The sequence below is a fragment of the Ambystoma mexicanum genome, chromosome 1q (assembly GCF_040938575.1).
Source record: "Ambystoma mexicanum isolate Mex_15411 chromosome 1q, UKY_AmexF1_1, whole genome shotgun sequence".
In the NCBI taxonomy this organism is placed as follows: domain Eukaryota; kingdom Metazoa; phylum Chordata; class Amphibia; order Caudata; family Ambystomatidae; genus Ambystoma; species Ambystoma mexicanum.
Genome location: NC_090922.1, coordinates 603,457,050 through 603,476,070, shown reverse-complemented (window position 1 = coordinate 603,476,070; position 19,021 = coordinate 603,457,050). Strand labels below are relative to the sequence as shown.

At 46.7% G+C, this 19,021-nt stretch overlaps 1 protein-coding gene across 1 annotated transcript in view; it reads left to right on the top strand.

Annotated features, from left to right (window-relative positions):
* COP1 (COP1 E3 ubiquitin ligase) overlaps positions 1-19,021 on the top strand; it is a 1,876,694-nt gene that overhangs the window by 581,204 nt on the left and 1,276,469 nt on the right. Inside the window, exons 10-11 of the mRNA XM_069641145.1 lie at positions 6,389-6,503; positions 7,574-7,709. Coding sequence (XP_069497246.1) covers positions 6,389-6,503; positions 7,574-7,709 — 251 coding nt within the window. The remainder of the gene's footprint in view (positions 1-6,388; positions 6,504-7,573; positions 7,710-19,021) is intronic.

The window sequence follows — 19,021 nt, the reverse complement described above, 5'->3', positions numbered from 1 at the left end:
TGGTCGAAAGGGCGCCCCCCCGCGGCCGTTGATTGCAAAGATCTTGCACTATCGTGACCGCGAGAAGATTCTCGAATTTTTCCGGAAAGGGGGCACGATAGAAAGGGGGTCAGCGAATATAACAGCGTATCCGGATTACACGCTGCTTGTACAACGGAGTCGAATGAACTTTGGAACGGTGAAGAGGAGGCTCAGAGAGGCAGGCCACCGCTACATGTTGCTTTACCCCGCTAGGTTAAAGGTGATTCATAAGAACAGATCACTCTTCTTTGAGATGCCGAGCGACGCGATGGAATGGCTGGATATGCAAGGTCGACCACAGGAATAGGATGCCCAGACAGAAGTGGATGGAGATAAGTAGCTCGCTGCAGAGGCACCTGTGAGGCCATAGCTATGACGTTGGGACTAGAATATAGTCTGATATTGTGCTTGTGTGGGGGAAGTCACGGCATCGGCCGGCGGGTCCCGTTGAATTCACTTCTCCTAAATAGATGACTGGGAGCTCCTGGGGAGCAACCTCGGCACCCGATAGTAGTACACTTAGTTAGGTCACTGTTAGATTGGTGACACCCCGCGGGGTCCTTGTTCTTGGTCACGAGACGGGTCCAGACGTGGGTAGGCCTGAGATCCAGGGATGGAGCTGGGCTATTGTTGGTGGGGAGGGGGGCAAGGTTCGTTAACAGAAGGGAAGGAGCCAGTAAACAACCCTACATGGGGAACATTATGGGGAGGGATGGGGCGGAGATAGACCGACCAGATGGCATCGGGTAATCTCAGAATTGTGACCTGGAATGTACGGGGCCTCAACAGCTACCTTAAACGCAACAAAGTGATGATGTATTTAAAGAGGATGCGCGTAGACATAGCCCTGCTGCAAGAGACCCACCTCACTAGGGAAAGGCTGGAGGTGGTCGGGAGGAAATGGAAGGGCACCGTTGTGGGGGCGGCGTACTCAGCGTATGCCAGAGGGGTTGTCACTTGGGTGGCGCCCCACGTGCCGTTTCGAGTGCTTGATTCTACGGTGGACACGGAGGGTAGAATGGTGGTGGTAACGGGTCTCTTGGAAAACAGAGAAATACACATCATAAATTTGTACGCCCCCAATAACGATACAGCGGCTTACTTTAGGACACTCTACGGTAAACTTGGTCCCATGGCGGGGGGTACAGTAGTGTGGGGGGGGACTTTAACTGTACCGTAGATCCCAGTATGGATAGGTCCAAGGACAGGGCAGGAAAAACGGCACCGGCGGCTAAAGCGCTGAGTACCCTACTGAAAGACCTAGGCCTAGAGGATGCGTGGAGAAGACTGCATCCCACGGATAGACAGTACTCACACTACACAGCGCCACATGATTTGTACACAAGGTTAGACTACATGTTTGTAACAGCCGGGATAGTGAGAGAAATAGAAGGAGCAGAATACAAAGCCCGAGTGCTGTCGGACCACTCGCCCTTGGTGGTTGACTGGAGACACCAGCCCCCACGCCCGCAAGATCCCGACATGGAGACTTAGGAACGAGGCTCTGCAGGATGAGGGGTTTCGGGAGGGCCTGAGGGACGCCATTGCAGAATATTTTGATACGAACACGGGAAGCGTAAGCTCTGTGGGCACACTGTGGGAAGCGTTTAAGGTGGTGGTGCATGGGGTAGCTATTTCCCAAGTTAAGGGGCTACAGGGGGGGTCGAAAGGGAGCTCCGGGAGGCGGAAAGGGAGCTAGAGGAGCTCACGCGTTGCGTGAGCACCACTCATGATAACAGAACCAAAGTAGAGGAGCTACAGTTGTCCTGTAGTGCACTCTGGGATAGAATGTGCAGACTCAGCTACAGGAAATATACGGAGAGGATACACGCAGGGGGCGACAAGCCAGGCAGACTGTTGGCCTGGCTGTATAAGAGTGAGACCCCCCGCTCGGTGATTAGTGAGATTCAGGGCGAAGGAGGTAGCATATGCAAAACCCAGAAAGAGGTAAATGAGGAATTCCTTAAGTTTTACAGACACTTGTATGAGGACTCGGGGGAGGATATGGGCCAAGACATATTAGACACATTGGGGGACATTGAGCTGCCCACCTTAGATGACCTAGAACGTTCTGAGTTGGACGCACCCGTCACCTCGGATGAGCCGGAGGTAGTGATTCGGAACTTGCCCACTTGCAAGGCGCCGGGCTCGGATGGGCTGCCCAGCGAGTTCTACAAAACATACCAGCAAGAGTTGCTCCAGCCACTGCTTGCCACTTTCAACGAAGCCTATGAGAAGGGAGAACTCCCGTTGTCCCTCCGTGAGGCTGTAATCATCCCACTCCTGAAACCAGGTAAATCGGCCGTGGAGCGCGGGTCTTACAGACCGTTGTCCATGCTCAACCAGGACAGCAAAATACTCACGGCGGTGCTGGCTAATAGACTGAAGAGGGTGATTAAGAAAGTGATACACCCAGATCAGACGGGATATTTTCCGGGCAGGAACATCACCAATAACCACCGGAGGCTACACCATGTCATAGACCAAACTGAGGAGGACACGGGCAAGCTGGCTATAGTGTCGTTAGACGCGGTCAAGGCCTTCGACTCGGTACGATGGCCCTGGCTGAAAGCGGTCCTGAAGGGGTATGGAGTGGGACCCGGATACTTCAGATGGGTAGAGTTATTTTACAGCACCCCGATGGCGAGGGTCAAGACAGGGTCCACGGTCTCAGATTCTTGGCAACTGGGCAGGGGGACCAGACAGGGATGTGCCTGGTCACCTATGCTATATATACTGGCATTAGAGCAGCTGGCAATATGCCTGTGCCAACAATATGGGGTGGTGGGCATAAACACGGCCAGTGGAGAGCATCTGATATCATTATATGCGGATGATATGCTCCTTTATTTACGCTACCCAGAAGAAAACCTACAGTACGTCCTAGAGGTGATAGAACGGTACGCCATCCTCTCCGGTATATCGGTGAACCCTGGAAAGTCCAGCCTGTTCCCTTTGGGTAGATATAGGAATGTCCCGGTGCAGAGGCTGCCTGTTTTGCCAATACCATGGCAGCCCGTAACATTTAGGTATTTGGGGTTAAACATTTACCACAAGATCGAGACAGAACACAAGCACAACACGGAAAAGGCGATAGAGGGGATTAAGAACAGTATGGTATTTTGGTCCAGGCTGCCCCTGACCATGATGGGGAGGGCGGCCTTGCTCAAGATGGTGGTCCTACCTAGACTCTTGCACTTTTTTATAAACGTCCCGTTTCTGATACCCAGGAGCCTATTCGCGAAACTTCACAGCGTGTGTAGGGGTTTTGTGTGGGGCAGCTCTAGGAATAGGGTGGCTCTGTGGAAGCTCCAGAACCCGTGCGACAGGGGGGGGGGATAGGCCTGCCTAACTTCGAACTCTCTTACCTGGCGGGGCAGCTGCAGTACGTGGCCAGGTGGCTCTCGACTGAAGATTCGGCGGAAGCCAGGCTCCTGCGCGAAGATACAGCCCCATACTTTCTGATGGAAGTGGTGTGGTTAGGCAGAGATAAACTGGTGGGCAATCGGCGGTTACTGAGGTTGGGCTGGGAGATCTGGCACAGGACATGGAAGACTGGGGGGGACTCGGAACCATACTCCCAGCAGGCCCCTTTGGCGGCCCTGTGTGGTAGCGACTCAACTACTTGAATCGGTCCGCAGATACTGGGAACAGGTAGGCCTAGCCACCCTCGGGGACATATGGCAGGAAGGGGAGGCGATGGACTTTCAGCGGCTGCAGGAAGAGACGGGAGTACATGGTGGCCAATATATAACCTACACCAGGCTGGTGAAAAAGACTAGAGAAAGATGGCCGGAGACAGTGCTCGCGGGGGATCCAGATGCCTCCCTGGAAACCATGTATGATGTATCGGAGGGCTGGCACGAAATATCGAGGATATATGAGCTCCTGCGAGCAAGGGCAGGGAAGGAGTTGCTCCAATTGAGACAAGATTGGGAGGAGGAGGTGGGAGGACCCATGACGGATGGGCAGTGGGAACGGGCACAGAGGTACCATAAAAAGGTGTCCCGTAACGCGAGATTCCAACAGCTTCAATTGTATGTTACCCACAGGGCTTATTTAACCCCCGGGTAGATTGCAAAGTTTGGGGGATCAGCTATACAGCAATGCCCCAGGTGTGGCGAGGTGAACGCGGGACTGCTACACATGTTTTGGGCTTGCCCGGAGGTGCATAGATTTTGGAACAAGGTCAAGACGAAACTGGCTGGCGGGGGGGGGTGGTGCTGGATGTGGAATCAGCCTGGTCATGCTTGCTTGGACTATTCCCTAGACCCCTGCATTTGAAACACATAAGCAAGATGAAGGACCTGGCCTATATCTTGGCCAAACGTAGAATCACCATGGACTGGAAGGCGGGCCACAGACCTAGGGTGGAGTTATGGTGGACAGACCTCTTGAGGTGGGCGGAAGCTGAATCAGTAGTCTGGTTTGAAGCGGTCACCGGGGGGGGCGAAGGAGAAGTAGGGCTGTTGCTGGCCTGGCGGCAATTGGTGGCCTCGTTGGCAAACCCTCACCAGGGTGACAACGAAACAGAGGACCCGGTTGATGGCTGTCTAGGTACTGTGCCACCCAGTGATGTTCCCGTAAACGATATGTGAGAACCGGCTCTAGTTTAAAGGGGGAGGAGGGAGTTGGGAAGTTTGAAAATGTGTTGAAATATGATGCTTTCTATGTTTTGAAACAGTTGTAGTGTGTTTGTTTGACCTTAAAAAATAAAATAAAAATATATTGGAAAAAAAAAAAAGTGGCCATGACTAGTTGCTTGGTAATGCTGTAAAATATACAGTGGACACGGCCAGAGGCCATGGCCAGTGGTGCAGATAAAAACTATGGTATAACAAAACCATTGAAATTCACTGAAAAAACTTTAAAGTTTAATTAAGGTGCCCAAATTTATCGCAGTGAAACCACAGAAATTCAGCTTATTTGGGAAATCATGACTGGCTTAAGTCAGCGCGTTTCCCATTGCAAAGCCCATGAACACATATATTATAAGAGAAGTGATTCAAAATGACATACACAAATTCATTATGAGGGGCAAATCATTATGTGGGAGTTCAACGGGAGCGCGCTGAATTAAGTCGGTCATGACTTCCCGTCTGTGCTGAATTTCAGGGGGTTTCTTGCGATAAATGTGGGCATCTTAACTAAACTTTAACGTTTTTTCAGTGAATATATTATTAAGGCGCTTGTGTGATGTTAGAGACAACTTTTGATCCAAGCTCGAAATATCAATTATAAGAACTGTTTCAATAGACTGTTGTGATTCCATGCCGGCATTTGCTCGTTGGCTGAAGCCTTTTCATACAAGACCAGCCAATGTTTATTATGCAGCCATAAAGCCATAAAGTAACTACACACTGTGCATTGGAGGACAGGGTTTTAAATTTTGCCGTTTTTTTTTGTTCTATCTGGAACCAGACACCACAAGCTTCCAAGCTTGCATGCCGCCTTCATATTCAATGGGTACATCCGTTCTGACCATCTGGCTAGTCGACCTCATGGATCACAGCTGTGCAGACCTTGCAAATGCAGTTCCCTGCTTTTTCAACTTGCTAGCTTTTTAACTTTGAAATTGTTTACAATCGTTTTATTGAGTTATCAACTAAATACTTTCAATAAAATACTAGGATCACTGGAGGGGGGCGGTAAGCATCATGATTTTTTTTAAATTCAGGTTTAAACCGTTTCAGACATGTTACTGATAGCAAAAGGGACAGAACGCCTCAATGGTGGTCGGGGGGGGGGGGGGCTTCGACATTTGAAAGCTATTGAGTCCTGGGGCTCCAACTGCAGTGCTCTTATGAAGGTCACTAAATCTTGCGTGCCTCTGATGATTAAGGCGTGTATATCAGTAGCAGGCAAAGCACCTGTCCCCTGATGAACCCGAGGAGGAACAGAAAGAGCCGATCCAAGGCAGAGGAGCACAAGTGGTTAAAAGAAGTGGCAGAAATCTGATCAAGTGGGAAGCAGTGTGTTTTGTCCTCAGTGTTCATATGGTGCTGCCACAAGGAAGACGTATTCCAGCATGGGACCGCTATGTAAATCTATTTTCCTTTTGCTGAAAGCCATACAATCGGACCATTTCAGAAAGGGGGCAAGAGGAACAATAGGGGAGAGATTTCGCAGTGGCTCACTGTATGTATTATATGTAAATATAATGCCAAATAATATATGGAAACCTTTCTGACTGAGGTGTGAGATTTAAACTAGCCAACACTAAGGGGAGAGGAGAGGAGATAGATCGGGTCGTAAAGTAATTTAGAATAAGTACTGTGGATTTCTCTTTTGAAACATGTTTATTTAATAAACCCTGTAAGCATCAACCCACGTGACGGTGCAATCTTTCTTTCCATATCTCACGTAGACCAAGAAACAGCCCTGGTATAACAGCACTTTGGCATCCCGACGGAAGAGGCTCACTGCACACTTTGAGGACCTGGAGCAGTGCTATTTCTCCACAAGAATGTCCCGCGTCTCAGGTACTCTTTCATCCCCACACTTAAATCCTGTGTCTTGCTGCTTGAACTCAGAATGAGGCTTGTACCCATTTGGGAATGGGGTGAAAGCAGAGCAGACTAATGGAAGTGAATCGGTGGTAAGAATATCGAGTTTGGGGTGCATTGCTTGATTAGTGTCTTCCCCATTCCGGAAATGGGTATAGCTGGACGATTCCATTCCTACAGTAGGCAGAGCTGATGCAGGTCAGAATGTTGTGCATCACTGTCCTAAAAGTGTAGAAAGTGTTGTAGTATGGACGTGCATTGGCGGCTAGAGCTTTATCACTGCCCATATTGTAACAGCAAGGAGGCAAAGAGCTACATCTTACGGTTACATTGCAAATTGAGTTGCATTGTATTGTGCATGTATGCCCGTTAATTTGCATTGGCAGCAAAGCAAATTCAACATATGCTCTCTAGTGTAGATATTTTTAACAGTTCTCTTTGAAGTTCTGCCCAACAGTAATGATTGAGGCCCTAATGATTTAGACGCATATGAATAATACAGTGCACAGGTAAAAGGTGCAGGCAGCATCTTACTGCCGGTGTGAAATTTGTAACTCAAGGAGGCAAGAGACATGTAGTTCTGTAGCAACAAATGTAGTGTTAACTCAAAAAACAATAAACACGTACACTAGTTATTGTATTTCTTAACCAGCATGATGTTTTAACCACAAATTATTTTGTATTGGTATTTGTTCAGCAAATATCTAGCTAGAAAGAACCAGTACATTGTACAAAGAAAGAGGGACGAGTCTAGGTTGCGTACAAGGTTGGGGAGGTGAGGGATTCTGTCATCACCCTTCATATTTAGCAAGGAAATGTACATTTTATTGCTATGTTACTATCAGAAATAGTGTTTTTAATGTGTATTACGAATTTCACATGGTCACCTTGAACAAAATAACTGTACAAAACACTCTCTAAAATGGGTTTCGGCTGTAGCCTCCAGCCCTTTCCGAGTAGGGATGCTCTATTATCTATTGCAGTTTTCCCTCTGCTCCTGTCGGTGCTGTACTCTGAATGTGCATGATCTCATTTATCCCAAATAGATGACAGTAGGACGGCAAACCAGCTGGATGAATTCCAGGAATGCCTATCCAAGTTTACACGATACAATTCTGTTCGACCGCTTGCCACTTTGTCCTATGCCAGCGACCTCTACAATGGCTCCAGCATTGTCTCCAGGTAAGAAAAAGCAGGTGGGACGGGCAATAGTGTCGGGATCTCACCATATAGGCTGTCATTAGGGCTGCATTAGAATTGTACTATAATTTATGTTTGGTTTTATTTATTGAGCACTGTCACTACAAGGATTATCTGGCATTGAGAGTGGGCTAGATGGATGACTTTGCATTGTTTTAAATGATTATTGGTCTTTCTCATATCTAAGGGGAGGATGCTCCTGTACCGTGATCCTCCAGTCCTGAGTTTTTCTCTACAGGCATATGGGCGTGTGTTACCAGAAGTAGTTTTCCTTGATTTAAGGTGATCGCTGTTTTGTTGGCATCTTGAAGGTTATGATGGAGGTCCAGTAGAGTTAAAGGCATTATGGGCTATGCAGTGTGCCTTAAGCTTAATTTTCTTTTCACAAAGCAGCCAGCATATACAGAATATGATCTAAGTGATGTGATCCCCCAAAAGGGGTTTTGGCCAGTATGTTTTCTGGCATGTTCTGAAGTCAATCAGAAGACCCACATAAAAGCTATTGCCATACAGCAGCCATGACAACAAGTTGAGCAACAGGCCAAGGTTGGTTCTTACCTTACTCAACCACATTTTCGTTTATGGAGTGCCACAAGGGTCGTTTCTATCCTTACTCAACCATTTAACAATTTAATGCGCCTTCTAACCAACCTTCTCTGAAGTTTCAACCTAATCTTCCAAATGCACGCGCTCAACTTGTCGGGCGCGATTTCCTTCATACTTTTACCATTTCTCCTCTGAATACCCTATTTCAACCCCCAAACTTTTTTCCATTCAACATATTTTATTATGTATGATTGAACAAACTTGTACACAGTAACATTTTAAGACATATGGGAACATTGATGTGTAAAAACGGAAAAGGAGGAAAAATAAACCGAAGAATCATACATTGATCAGTTTTTTAAAAATCTGCAGCTGAGAAAGCACCTAAAAAGTTTCAGATAATCTGTTACATGTGGATGCATTAAGGATGCTGAAAACCAGTAATGGGGTGGGCGAAGGTCTTGTGTTGTGATAAATGAGCGAAAATCGACCAGTGAAGCCGCTGGGGGCTTGCCCTAGGTCTTCAGCACGGGAGACTAGTTGTCATTAAAGCTGTCCATGTGACCTCCTCACTTGTAGATGTATTAAATTGTTGAAAGGGTGAGCAGTGCATTAATTTAGTCATTCGTCCACTGCACACTACATGGGAGACTTCAGCTGACTTTGTTAATATGATGCTTCTAAATAACAGGTTTTGCTCAGTTTAATTTGCATAGATCTGTCCTTTGCAAGGATGAAAAGTGAAGGTTTCAATGGACTCAGGTTGACCCTTTCAAAGATGTTCTCAAAACACACGGGCTTTAGAACAGAACCATATCAAATCGTCTAGTGTTCTGTGGTAGTTTTTACATCTCCAGGAGACAACTGTATCATCCATGGCCATATGGTGCACTCTTAAAGGTGACCCCTGGGCTCTGTTAAGTAGCTTCCTCTGACAGGCCTCAAGTTCCAGTCTAGAGACGCCCGATGCACATTGTGATGTAATCTCTTCCAAGCTTCAGGTCCAACTTTCTCACCAACCCCTGACAGATCCTGGGTCCAGGTATTGATTACCACGATAAGAATATGCATATTTGATGCAGGTTGCAGCAGAAAGCGTCCCGTCTGATGTTGTACCAGGTTTAGTGATAAGGTAATAGAAAGGGACTCCCTCCCCGACTTCTTGCGAGTGCACCACTCAGCTGTTTGCATTTTGAATGTTATCAGCCATTTAATTTGTATTGATCATAAAGTTCCCTGTACGTCCAGTCCCCTCCATATTGGTAATGTAACTAACTATGCCGACATAGTCATTTGGTTGAAACCCCACTTTTCCTTTAATCTCTGAGGGTTGAGCCATAGCAGATCATGATAGAATTAAAGTTCTCACACAAATCCTGTTAGCAAGTTCTTCTCAGAGTGGTGTATCGCAGTTGTTGATACCAATGCTTAGGGTGGGTGGAGTCCCACGCCCCCTGAATTTTCCGGCAACAAAAAAATAGGCGGATAAAAACCTTTGCGAAAAAAATGTGCAGTAAAAACACTGATAAATCTGCACAATTTCCTGAATTAACAGTGTGGAGGGAAATCGTCAACAAGATCTACTTCGCCCTTTGTGCTAATTTAATGTGTTTGCTGTTTACTTTGCCTTGGAGCAACAGCTTCAGAATTGCCCATCTGTCCAATTTAGTCTTGATTTGGGGGCATTAGACAATCAAAGATGACTAGCATTGTTTCCGGGAACTCAGGTGACGGCCATATTCCCAAATATTTAGTTTTCTTGGGGAACCATATAAAGTTCTCTTTGGTGACTGGGTGATCTGCCACATGGCAGACAGCGTTCTGCCTCATGTCAAACCTGGTCCCGTAAATGGAGATTTCCCTTATTTGATTATTGGCAAATGAATAATCGTTTACTACATGCTCAACTTACAAGTTGCTCTCTGTAAGCCAGTCGTTTGATGTTCTCTTCTCTTTTATCCGAACTGTTCCAAGGCTGATCGCTATTGGGTTTGAGTCAAGTATACCCATACACCATGACAGTTTTGGGCTGAACCCCATCGTCTGCGTTGTTGCAAGCTAGTATGGCCATTCAACTGAGTAAACCTTCTCTGCATCCAGCGACACGACTGCTACTGAAGTCTTAGCATGGATTCTTAGCCTTTCGCCCTTTTTGCAGAGTCAATAGACGTTTCCCAATCTTATCTGCTACTTGGCGTGTTCTTGGAAATCCCGACTTGCTTTCTTGAATTGTGGTTCAAACTATATTTTTGGCAATGACTTTGGTTATAATCTTTCAGTTCGGATGTATTAGGCTATTTTGTCTGTAGCTCTTTGAATGGGTTGTAAACAGTCAGATTTAAGGAGAAAAGTGATCAAGGCATGTCAAAGTTAGCTTTCTTTGAATGACTCCTATAATAATATCCTGTGCAGCAGATTGAGGTAGAAGGTGGTAGAATTCTGCTGATAATTCAACAGTTCCAAGGGTTTTGTTGGAGTGACATGGCATTTCTAGCTCCTACAACATGTTACCTCATAGATTACTACAGTTCATGCAAAGAATTAGTCAGAAAGGCTTTCGTTGGCAGTGGTCTCGGAAGTGTTTTGGATTTTATAGAACCTTCTGAATGCCAAACTAATTACTTGTGGGACAACAGTAAGCACGGCTTAATAGGTCCTGAGTGTAGTGATACATAGATCACTGTTAAGACTTTCAATCAGTGTGTTAGATATCATCCATTTCCCCCACACCCTCTGTTTAAAAGTAGTTCTAGCCATTCCGAAGAGCGCTTGTGCCAACTTTTCTGTACTCAGTTTCTTGAGTTGATATTTCCTTCTCATCAGATTTTGCACCGCATTTGAATCTTTGGATGTAGCAAACAAGTATAACTGAGATCACTCCGCATTCATGGACATCTTTTGTCCACTTTGCCCACTTGTGAAACAACTTAGTTTTGTTTGCTGAAGGGGTGTAGTTTGATGGCGATTGACCTTCCTACCATGCCATTTGTTTGGTAGATGCTTGTGGATGATTATTGAGACATTGCTAGATATTGAGTTATATGTTGAGCAGAATGGCTACCCGATGCATCCTCTCAAGTTCCCTGGCTTCATCTTCTTTTCAGTTTGTTTTATTGCAGAGGGAAGTTGTCCAATAAATTGATCACAGGCAAGTAAGGATATTGTTCCTTTCAATCTGGTAATTCAAATCGTACAGTTCACATTCAAAGATATCAGGTTAAACTGGTATTTAACATAATGGACCTTTGCAGCATCATACGTTAAGAAAGGGTTGGTCATCTGAGCTAGGGCAAAATGTCTTGAAAGGGATGTGATGCTTATGTTTTTGGTTGCAAGTGCCATCGGACAAGGTCACCTGTACCTTATTCTCAGCACCAAAGTTATGTGTAAATAGGGTCATTCTAAATATGAATGCAACTAAAATCGTAAGCTCTAGTCTTGTACTGTTATGAAAGACTTAAAAAAAAAACAAGAAAACGCAACAAAAACTCAACAGTTTATGGGACAAAGATCTCGGTAAAGTAACAACAATCCGATTCAACACCCCAGAGGAGAAAACAGCAATCAAAGAAATAGCTCCTCCCACCGTCAACTGTGGTTCTTTAAAATTCACAAATGTTGTTGATTCCAGTTACCAAGGAATGCCACCCTACAGCACTGAATGCTTGGTTTTCCTTGAGTACAGAGTTTAACAGCAACTTCCCATTCCGGTGTTGCCTGCATAGGTGCGCAGCCTGTGCATTCGGAAGCCGGGAGTGGAAGCTGGCAAATGAGATGGTATGCTATCCATACCCTGGATACCTACAACCTTAGAGGTATTGTACTAAGGGGTTGTAATCGAAGATGACAGTGTGAAACGTGGATCTTGTAGTATCAAAATCTGCTTCATGAGACAATAATCAAGTACTCCAGTGCAGAAATACCTACTGGTGCAGTGCCAAAGCTCGTCCTCAAACCACCCATCTATTGATTAAAAAGATGATTTGACGCAAATGTTGAAACTTTGCAGTCATTCTCCTTTTCAAAAGATTTGCTACGCATGGCAGTTAAGAAATTGGCTGACTCATCTTTCAGGATGGGGTTCACTCTGGCTAATTCCTGGCGACCAGTCCTCCTTTCAAGGGCTTTATAGGTGTATTTTTTCAATGGTCTTTTAGCCAGACTTGGCATCTGTTCATTTGTTAGCAGTACAGTCATTGAAAATGAAGACCTGTTCTATTTTGCTTGTGTAGGAAGGGATACTAATAGATTTGGTTTTTAGTTCACTTCTTGTGGTTACTACTTATTTTTATCCCAAAAGCTTGTGCCTGATTGTTGCACAGGATCTGGGAGGGAGGGATCTAATAATACTGGCAACTCCCCTCTCTCAAGTGCTGTCTCATCCACCCTTGAGCCCGTCAGGATAACAGAACATTATACTTGGAAGGTGTCCATGTAGATTCCAAGAACCTATTCCTTTTTTGCTGCTCTGATTTGGGCACCATATCTGTTTATGGTTGTTATCACCATTTGACATACGCATCATATATGATTCTCCATTTCATTTCAGAATTATTTTGCAAAATTAGCTTCCACCAGTTGATGGGTAAATAAGTTCGGGGCTTTTCGTTGGTCTGTGCATTAACATGGTTTCTTCTCTGAGACCTTTGTCAATGTGAAAAGATATTCTATGCCAAGAGAGTTTTCAGGAGATTTTAATCATTAAAATTTTCTAGGAAGTTCTGGTTGAGATGTGCCAGACTTCACATTTTACAATCTGCTTACTTCTCTGACAGTTAGTATCTTTGACTATCAAACTAATCGTGGATGTTCTCACCGGATGTATGTGTTTATTTCGTATATGATATATATTCGAAAATCACGAATTTGACATGATCGTATAGAAATAATCACATACATGACACCCGCCCGCTATTGCCCTACCCCCCTAAAACCGTACCTCTTGATCCTTATTTACCTCTGCAAGGTCACATCTCTGTCCCTACGACGCAAGTTCTGCCTCCCCACGACGCAATTCCCGCTTCCCCATTGAGAGTTGGAACTTCCGCCATAGAGCCCCCACCTTTTTTTTTAAAAAAACTTTTTGTCCCCCGCTGTCCTTGTTGTGGAAGTGGGGGACACCCCGGCCACCCCAGAATTCTCTTAATGTCAAAGAAGGGGCGCAGGGGACACCCCTGCAACCTGGCCCCCTTCTTTGACATTTTGAGTCTTTGTTTATTTATTTTTTCTGCTGCCGAATTCATCATTTTTGTTTCATGCGCTTTGTTTTACAAACTTTTCCCCCAATACCATCTGACCATCACAGTGCTGTATTGGTGCCTAATAGGAAGGGGAAATGCTTTGTGTATAAACACCAAATCCAATGTATGTCCATGGGCCTGGGTGGGGCCTTTTAATGCTTGGATGGTGAGGTGCGTGCTTTGTTTAATGTACTCTGGAGTACCGCCTTTGAAGACCAGTTGTATATGTAGAGCTGTTCCCCAAACATAGCAGAACAGAAAGACAACCAATCCCACCAACTATGCCTAATATTTTCTAGCTCTTTTGTCTTGCTCTTGCTGAAATGGGTGTACTTTTTTTAATCATCGCATATCAGTACTGTTATTTTCCTTGTTCTATCTACTCATTGTACTATTGATGTATTGGGTGGGTGACTGTAAATGGGATACCCTAGCTCCCATGTTATATATCAAAAATACCGAACTCTTATCTACAAAGACTGTACAATTGCTGGCATACAGAGAATTTGAAAGTTATGTTGAGAGCATGATTCATAAGTATTGCCTTAATGTACTAGTTATCAGGGCTGCTCATGTCTGGACTGACAGGCTGCAGACGGACTCAATGCTGAATTTCGACAGGACCCAAGCTGAATATGATGGACCTCTGTTTCCGTTCCCGCGATGATGGATGACCACCGGCGTGCCACAGTTATGAAGTAAGCAGACCTAGTGACCCACAAAGGGTTTGCAGGCATGAAGACACAGGACGGAAGTGCTCCAGCGATGCTCCTCTTCTTTGCATTTGGGAGCATAGGTTAAGTGTCAAGTGCAGCAATGGGGTGGCACTGCAGGTTTCACAACTCTTGCGTGAAATGCAAGCAACAGAAGGGGTCCCTATTAATGGTGTGTGACAGCAACAGACCGATGACATTTCAGAACTCCAGGATGACGACTTTGTTGATGCAGGACTCAAAACTTGTTAGACCCAAGTAGACCTCAAGGGAGGGAGACACCCTTTAAGGTCTCACTTGCCAATGAAAAGAGCAGCGCTTTGACTTGCAGTTGATGGCTTGCGCTCTGATTGTCGACGCAGTTGTCTTCCAGCATCCTGCTGAAGCTTCTTGTGCGTTGGATACTTGTCGCCAGGTGCTGATATATGGAAAGGCTGCAGATCCTCTCCTGATGTACACAGGATGGCTCTTGGGCTTTGGGACCCCGCCACCTATCTGGGAACATGCAATGTTCGAACTGTGGGCAGCTGTACAATCCTTTGCAGCCAATGCAGGTACAGCCATGAACACACCGGTTTGGGATGTGTATTGGGCTGTCTGCAGCCCCTTGTTGAGCCCAGACTAGTTTCACACACACAAACCTGCAAAGTCTGCTTCCCAGGCACTGTCCATAGCCTCCTAAGTGAATGACCATATGTGGCCTTTTTTTACCGCTGCCCTCGCACAAGGCAACCAGTATTCATACCCTAAAGTGGCAGAGGATCGTCCCATTGCCATCAGTGCAATTGGTATAACTCCAGACCCTTGCTTTTTAAGCATCATCAAACCGGTTTACTCCCAGGATCTGCCACCAGTTCCAATGTTGTCACCACCAACATTTCAGAAATCCACCCTGTAGTTCCTTCAGGAACCGCACTTTCCCCTTCAGCTCCATGCAATGGGGCTGGTGCCAGAAATGTGAAAGGTCAGGGATTTTGCTTCAGCCCAAAAAGAGAGGCAGTCTCCGCCCATTCTGGACCTTTCAAACTTAAATCAGTTCTTTTCATTGGATCTCTACCACATGATGACTTTGACTCTGATTCGGTAGACATTGAAGCTGGATGACTGGGTGTGCTCCATGGATGTCATAGTGGACCACAGTAAATGACTGAACTTTGCCATACTCTGAATACCTAACCAAATCAGGCACCTGCCCTTGTGACTAAATGCAGCTACAAGAGTCTTCACAAAGGTTGTTTAGATGTTAACAGCACAACTATTTGAGGAGGATGTTCGTCTATACCCATTTTGCGAATACAGGCTAATTATGGCCTTACCTTTCAGTCACGCTGAGTCAAGCCTATTCCAGGTAACATCCGTGAAATCTAAAAGGGTACTGGCAGAGTGGAGAGTGAGCCCAGGGCATGGCAGTCATTTGGGAACTTAGAAAATCGAATCCCTTACTCACTTGAGAGTATAATTAGGGCCACCTGTGTATCCCACCTATAAAATAGGACATTTAAGAGGGACTACAGTGATTAAGGCCTTCTCAGAGCCCCCCTCACAGGATTGGGGACAAGGGGTCCAGCACAGCCCCTTTGTGCATTGTTTTTTCTTCTGTTTACTGCGGCTGTGTGTGACATTTTTGGCATTGCAGCACAGTAAGATAGAATGTTTTGGCTAAATAAAACAAGAAACCAAGCAGCAAACATTTCAGTTAAGAGACTTCCTTTCGCAAGGGCTGCTTGTAACCCCTAATGTAATGTAATATGGCAATGGTATAGCGCTTTTTCCCCCCATTGGTATGGCCTCAAAATGCTGTGGGTGTACAACCTTGGAGGTCCGCGGTATGAGAGATTGGTCAGAGGAAAATACATTGCGTGTGTGCATTTTAGTCAGTTTTAAGATACAGAGGGGTGACCAAGTCCCTACTAGCGACCGACGTAGAGCTGGCTTGTGGGTGGGTGCTGTGAAGACTGTCAGGAGAGTATCTAAGTTGAGGAGACTGTGTCAAGCTGGACCAAATTTCTACTGTGGGACTTAGCTGCTTTCTAGTGGCAGAGGTGTTGTGTGATGTGCCATTGAGTAGCGTATGATTACAGTTGCATGCATGCATGCGTGTGGGTGGGTGGCCTTACATGTGGGTATTTTCCATTGAAATGGAGTGTGATAAAGATCTGAGAGTCATGGGTGGTTTCTTGTTTTAATGACTTGGTTTGGAACCTGTCCTACGGTCTGCTGGTGTCCTTTCTCTGCGTCACTCGGTGCCTTCTTTGAGGGGTTCATGGATGCCCCCACCTATCTGGTATGGGAAGATGCGTCGGAGGATGGAGAGGTGTAGACAGCACGTTGATGTGGTGTGAAAGTGTAAGATCTGTAGCCATGGTACATCCCAGCTGTGTTGGATCTAGCGGGCAGAAGGCCTACAGAGGATGGCCACAGTGTGACGGTAGGGGGAAAAGGGCGGTCTTCCTGCAGATCATGATTTCGTTTTTCCAGGGTTGATGATGAGGTAGTTGGCCATCATGCAGTGGTTGATTTCCGAAAGGCATGAGACGAGGTCAGGGGGTGGGGGTAGGAAGAGGTCTTGGGGATCTTGAAGATGATCTGGGTGTCATCTGTGTAGTTGTAACAGGTTAGGCCATGTGAGCAAATGAGATCAGGGAGTGGGTTCAGGTAGAGGTAGGGGGGTAGGGAGATGCCCGTTAGCATGGCGGGGAGGACTTCCCTGACTGTGTCTTTGATGATAACCCCCATCTGAGAAGACCTCATGAGGCCGAGAAACATCTCGAAGATCACCTCCTCACTGGCCAAAGAGGTGGCAGGGGGTACCGACAGGGTAGCTGGAGCTGCTGCGTACCCTGTCCATATGGACGCAATGGAAAGTTGCCCTGTGCAAATGAAGGGTACACTGTAGGCCACGTACCTGGTTGAGGCCAGTCCCACCTTGACACTTTCTTTGCCGAATTCGTGGAATGGCGTCCGATGGGTAGCTCTTTCTGGGGCGAGGGCCATTTTGTCAAGCTGCCTGCCACGTGCCTGCGATGTGTTGCTCAGCCCGCTGGGCCCGGTCTCGTCCAAGACTCTTGCGTGTGGATCATGAGGCCTACCCTGCTCCTCAGGCCTCGGCCCGGTAGGTGTAACACCCTCGACCCGGGGGTCGGTAGAGCTGCGTTTAGGCGCCCCTCTTGGATGTATTGCCGGTGTTAGGGCGTAGCCCCTCGGCCATTGTGCCGGTAAAAGGGCATAGCCCCTCTGGTGTAGTCCCGGTACCAGAACCTTCCGGTCCCTCAACACTGCGCCCGGGAGGATCCGAGGACCTCTCGACCCAAAGGCCAGTAGCTGTAGCAGCCTCGGTGCGCATGCCGGTAGAAGGACCTGGCCAGTCCCTCACGCGCGGGACAGTGCCTGGGAAGGAGTCTCACTTGCGGGGTGTACTGGAAAATATCGGCCCTACCTTGGGCCTGGTTCGATGCTTCACAAAGTTCTTGAGATCCTCTGGTGGCGACCTCTGGAAGAGATCCCTCCACCTGGCTAGTCTGTTCTTCAGCACCTTCGAGGACAGCGAGTCACACGCCGAACATGATTGCCAACCGTGATATGAGCCAAGGCAGCGTAGGCAGAGGGTGTGGGGGTCTGAAGTTGGGAAGAGCCCGTTGCAGGATAGACACCTGCTGAACCCTGTAGAAGTCGACATGCGCTGGGGAGGAGCGTGACGCCTAAGGACCGAGTACCTGAATGATAGATGAGACAAAAAAGACAGAGAAGAAGTATCCACGCGTAGAATTACATGGCCGAAGTCAAACCCAGGAGCGCTGGTAAATTCGACCCATTCCCGTCGACGCGGAAAAGGGGACTGAGGTGTGGGGCTGGAGGGCGGAGTCAGGGCAGCGCATTCTCCCTTGGCCGCGCCCCCCTCCAAATTTAAAGGGGAAGAAGTTTTTTTCTGGTGAAAAAGGTTCCGTCTCCCGTCCCTTGGAAGGGACGCCCATACAGTATGGAGGAAAGGGGACTATGGACTAAGAGTACGTTAGTCACTACGGTAAGTAACTTATAACTTCCACTCCTCCTAATGATTGTCTAGATTGAATAAATATTCCAATGTACTTAGTTCTCAAGGTTGTCAACCCTGTACCATACAATGATATATGTTCCAATGATTTAGTTATTTTCTCCTCATTACAAAATCTACAACCCTCTTCATGATCACTTTTTTGGTATGATAAAAAATTGCATAGTTGGAAATGCATTTAAATGAAATCTCAAAAATCTATCTCTCCACAATGGACAAGGGAATTGTTCTAAATACGTTGGGAGACAGTCATAGGCTTTTGTTTCAAAGCTAGAGATGACGTTTAAACCATATTTGTTCTTCAAGGGGATTGGGTCCTCCGACGTATTCCATATCTTTGACAGGTAATGTCCACAGCTGTGCTGCTTCGGAAAATCTTTGGCGTCTGCGTCCTGCGTCGATGACGTCGATGCGCCGTCCCCGAGGACCTCCTCCGACGGCCGACGTCACCCGATGTGATAAGTAGGGTGCACGACGCCCATAGCCTCAGTTCTGTTTTTTCCGCGAACGTGTTTGCTTTGTGAATCTCGGTACGCCTTGACTCGTTGGAGTTTGCTGTTTTCAATTCTCGGTTCGTTGAACCTGTTCGGTTTGTGTGAAGACCTCTTTGTGGTTATGTCTTTCTCATCTTCAACCCCGCGTCCGGGCTTCGAGAACTGCGGGGACTGTGGGTCCAAGATGTCGGTCATGGACTCGCACAACGCCTGCCTCTGGTGCCTCGGGGAGGCCCACGATACGGACAAC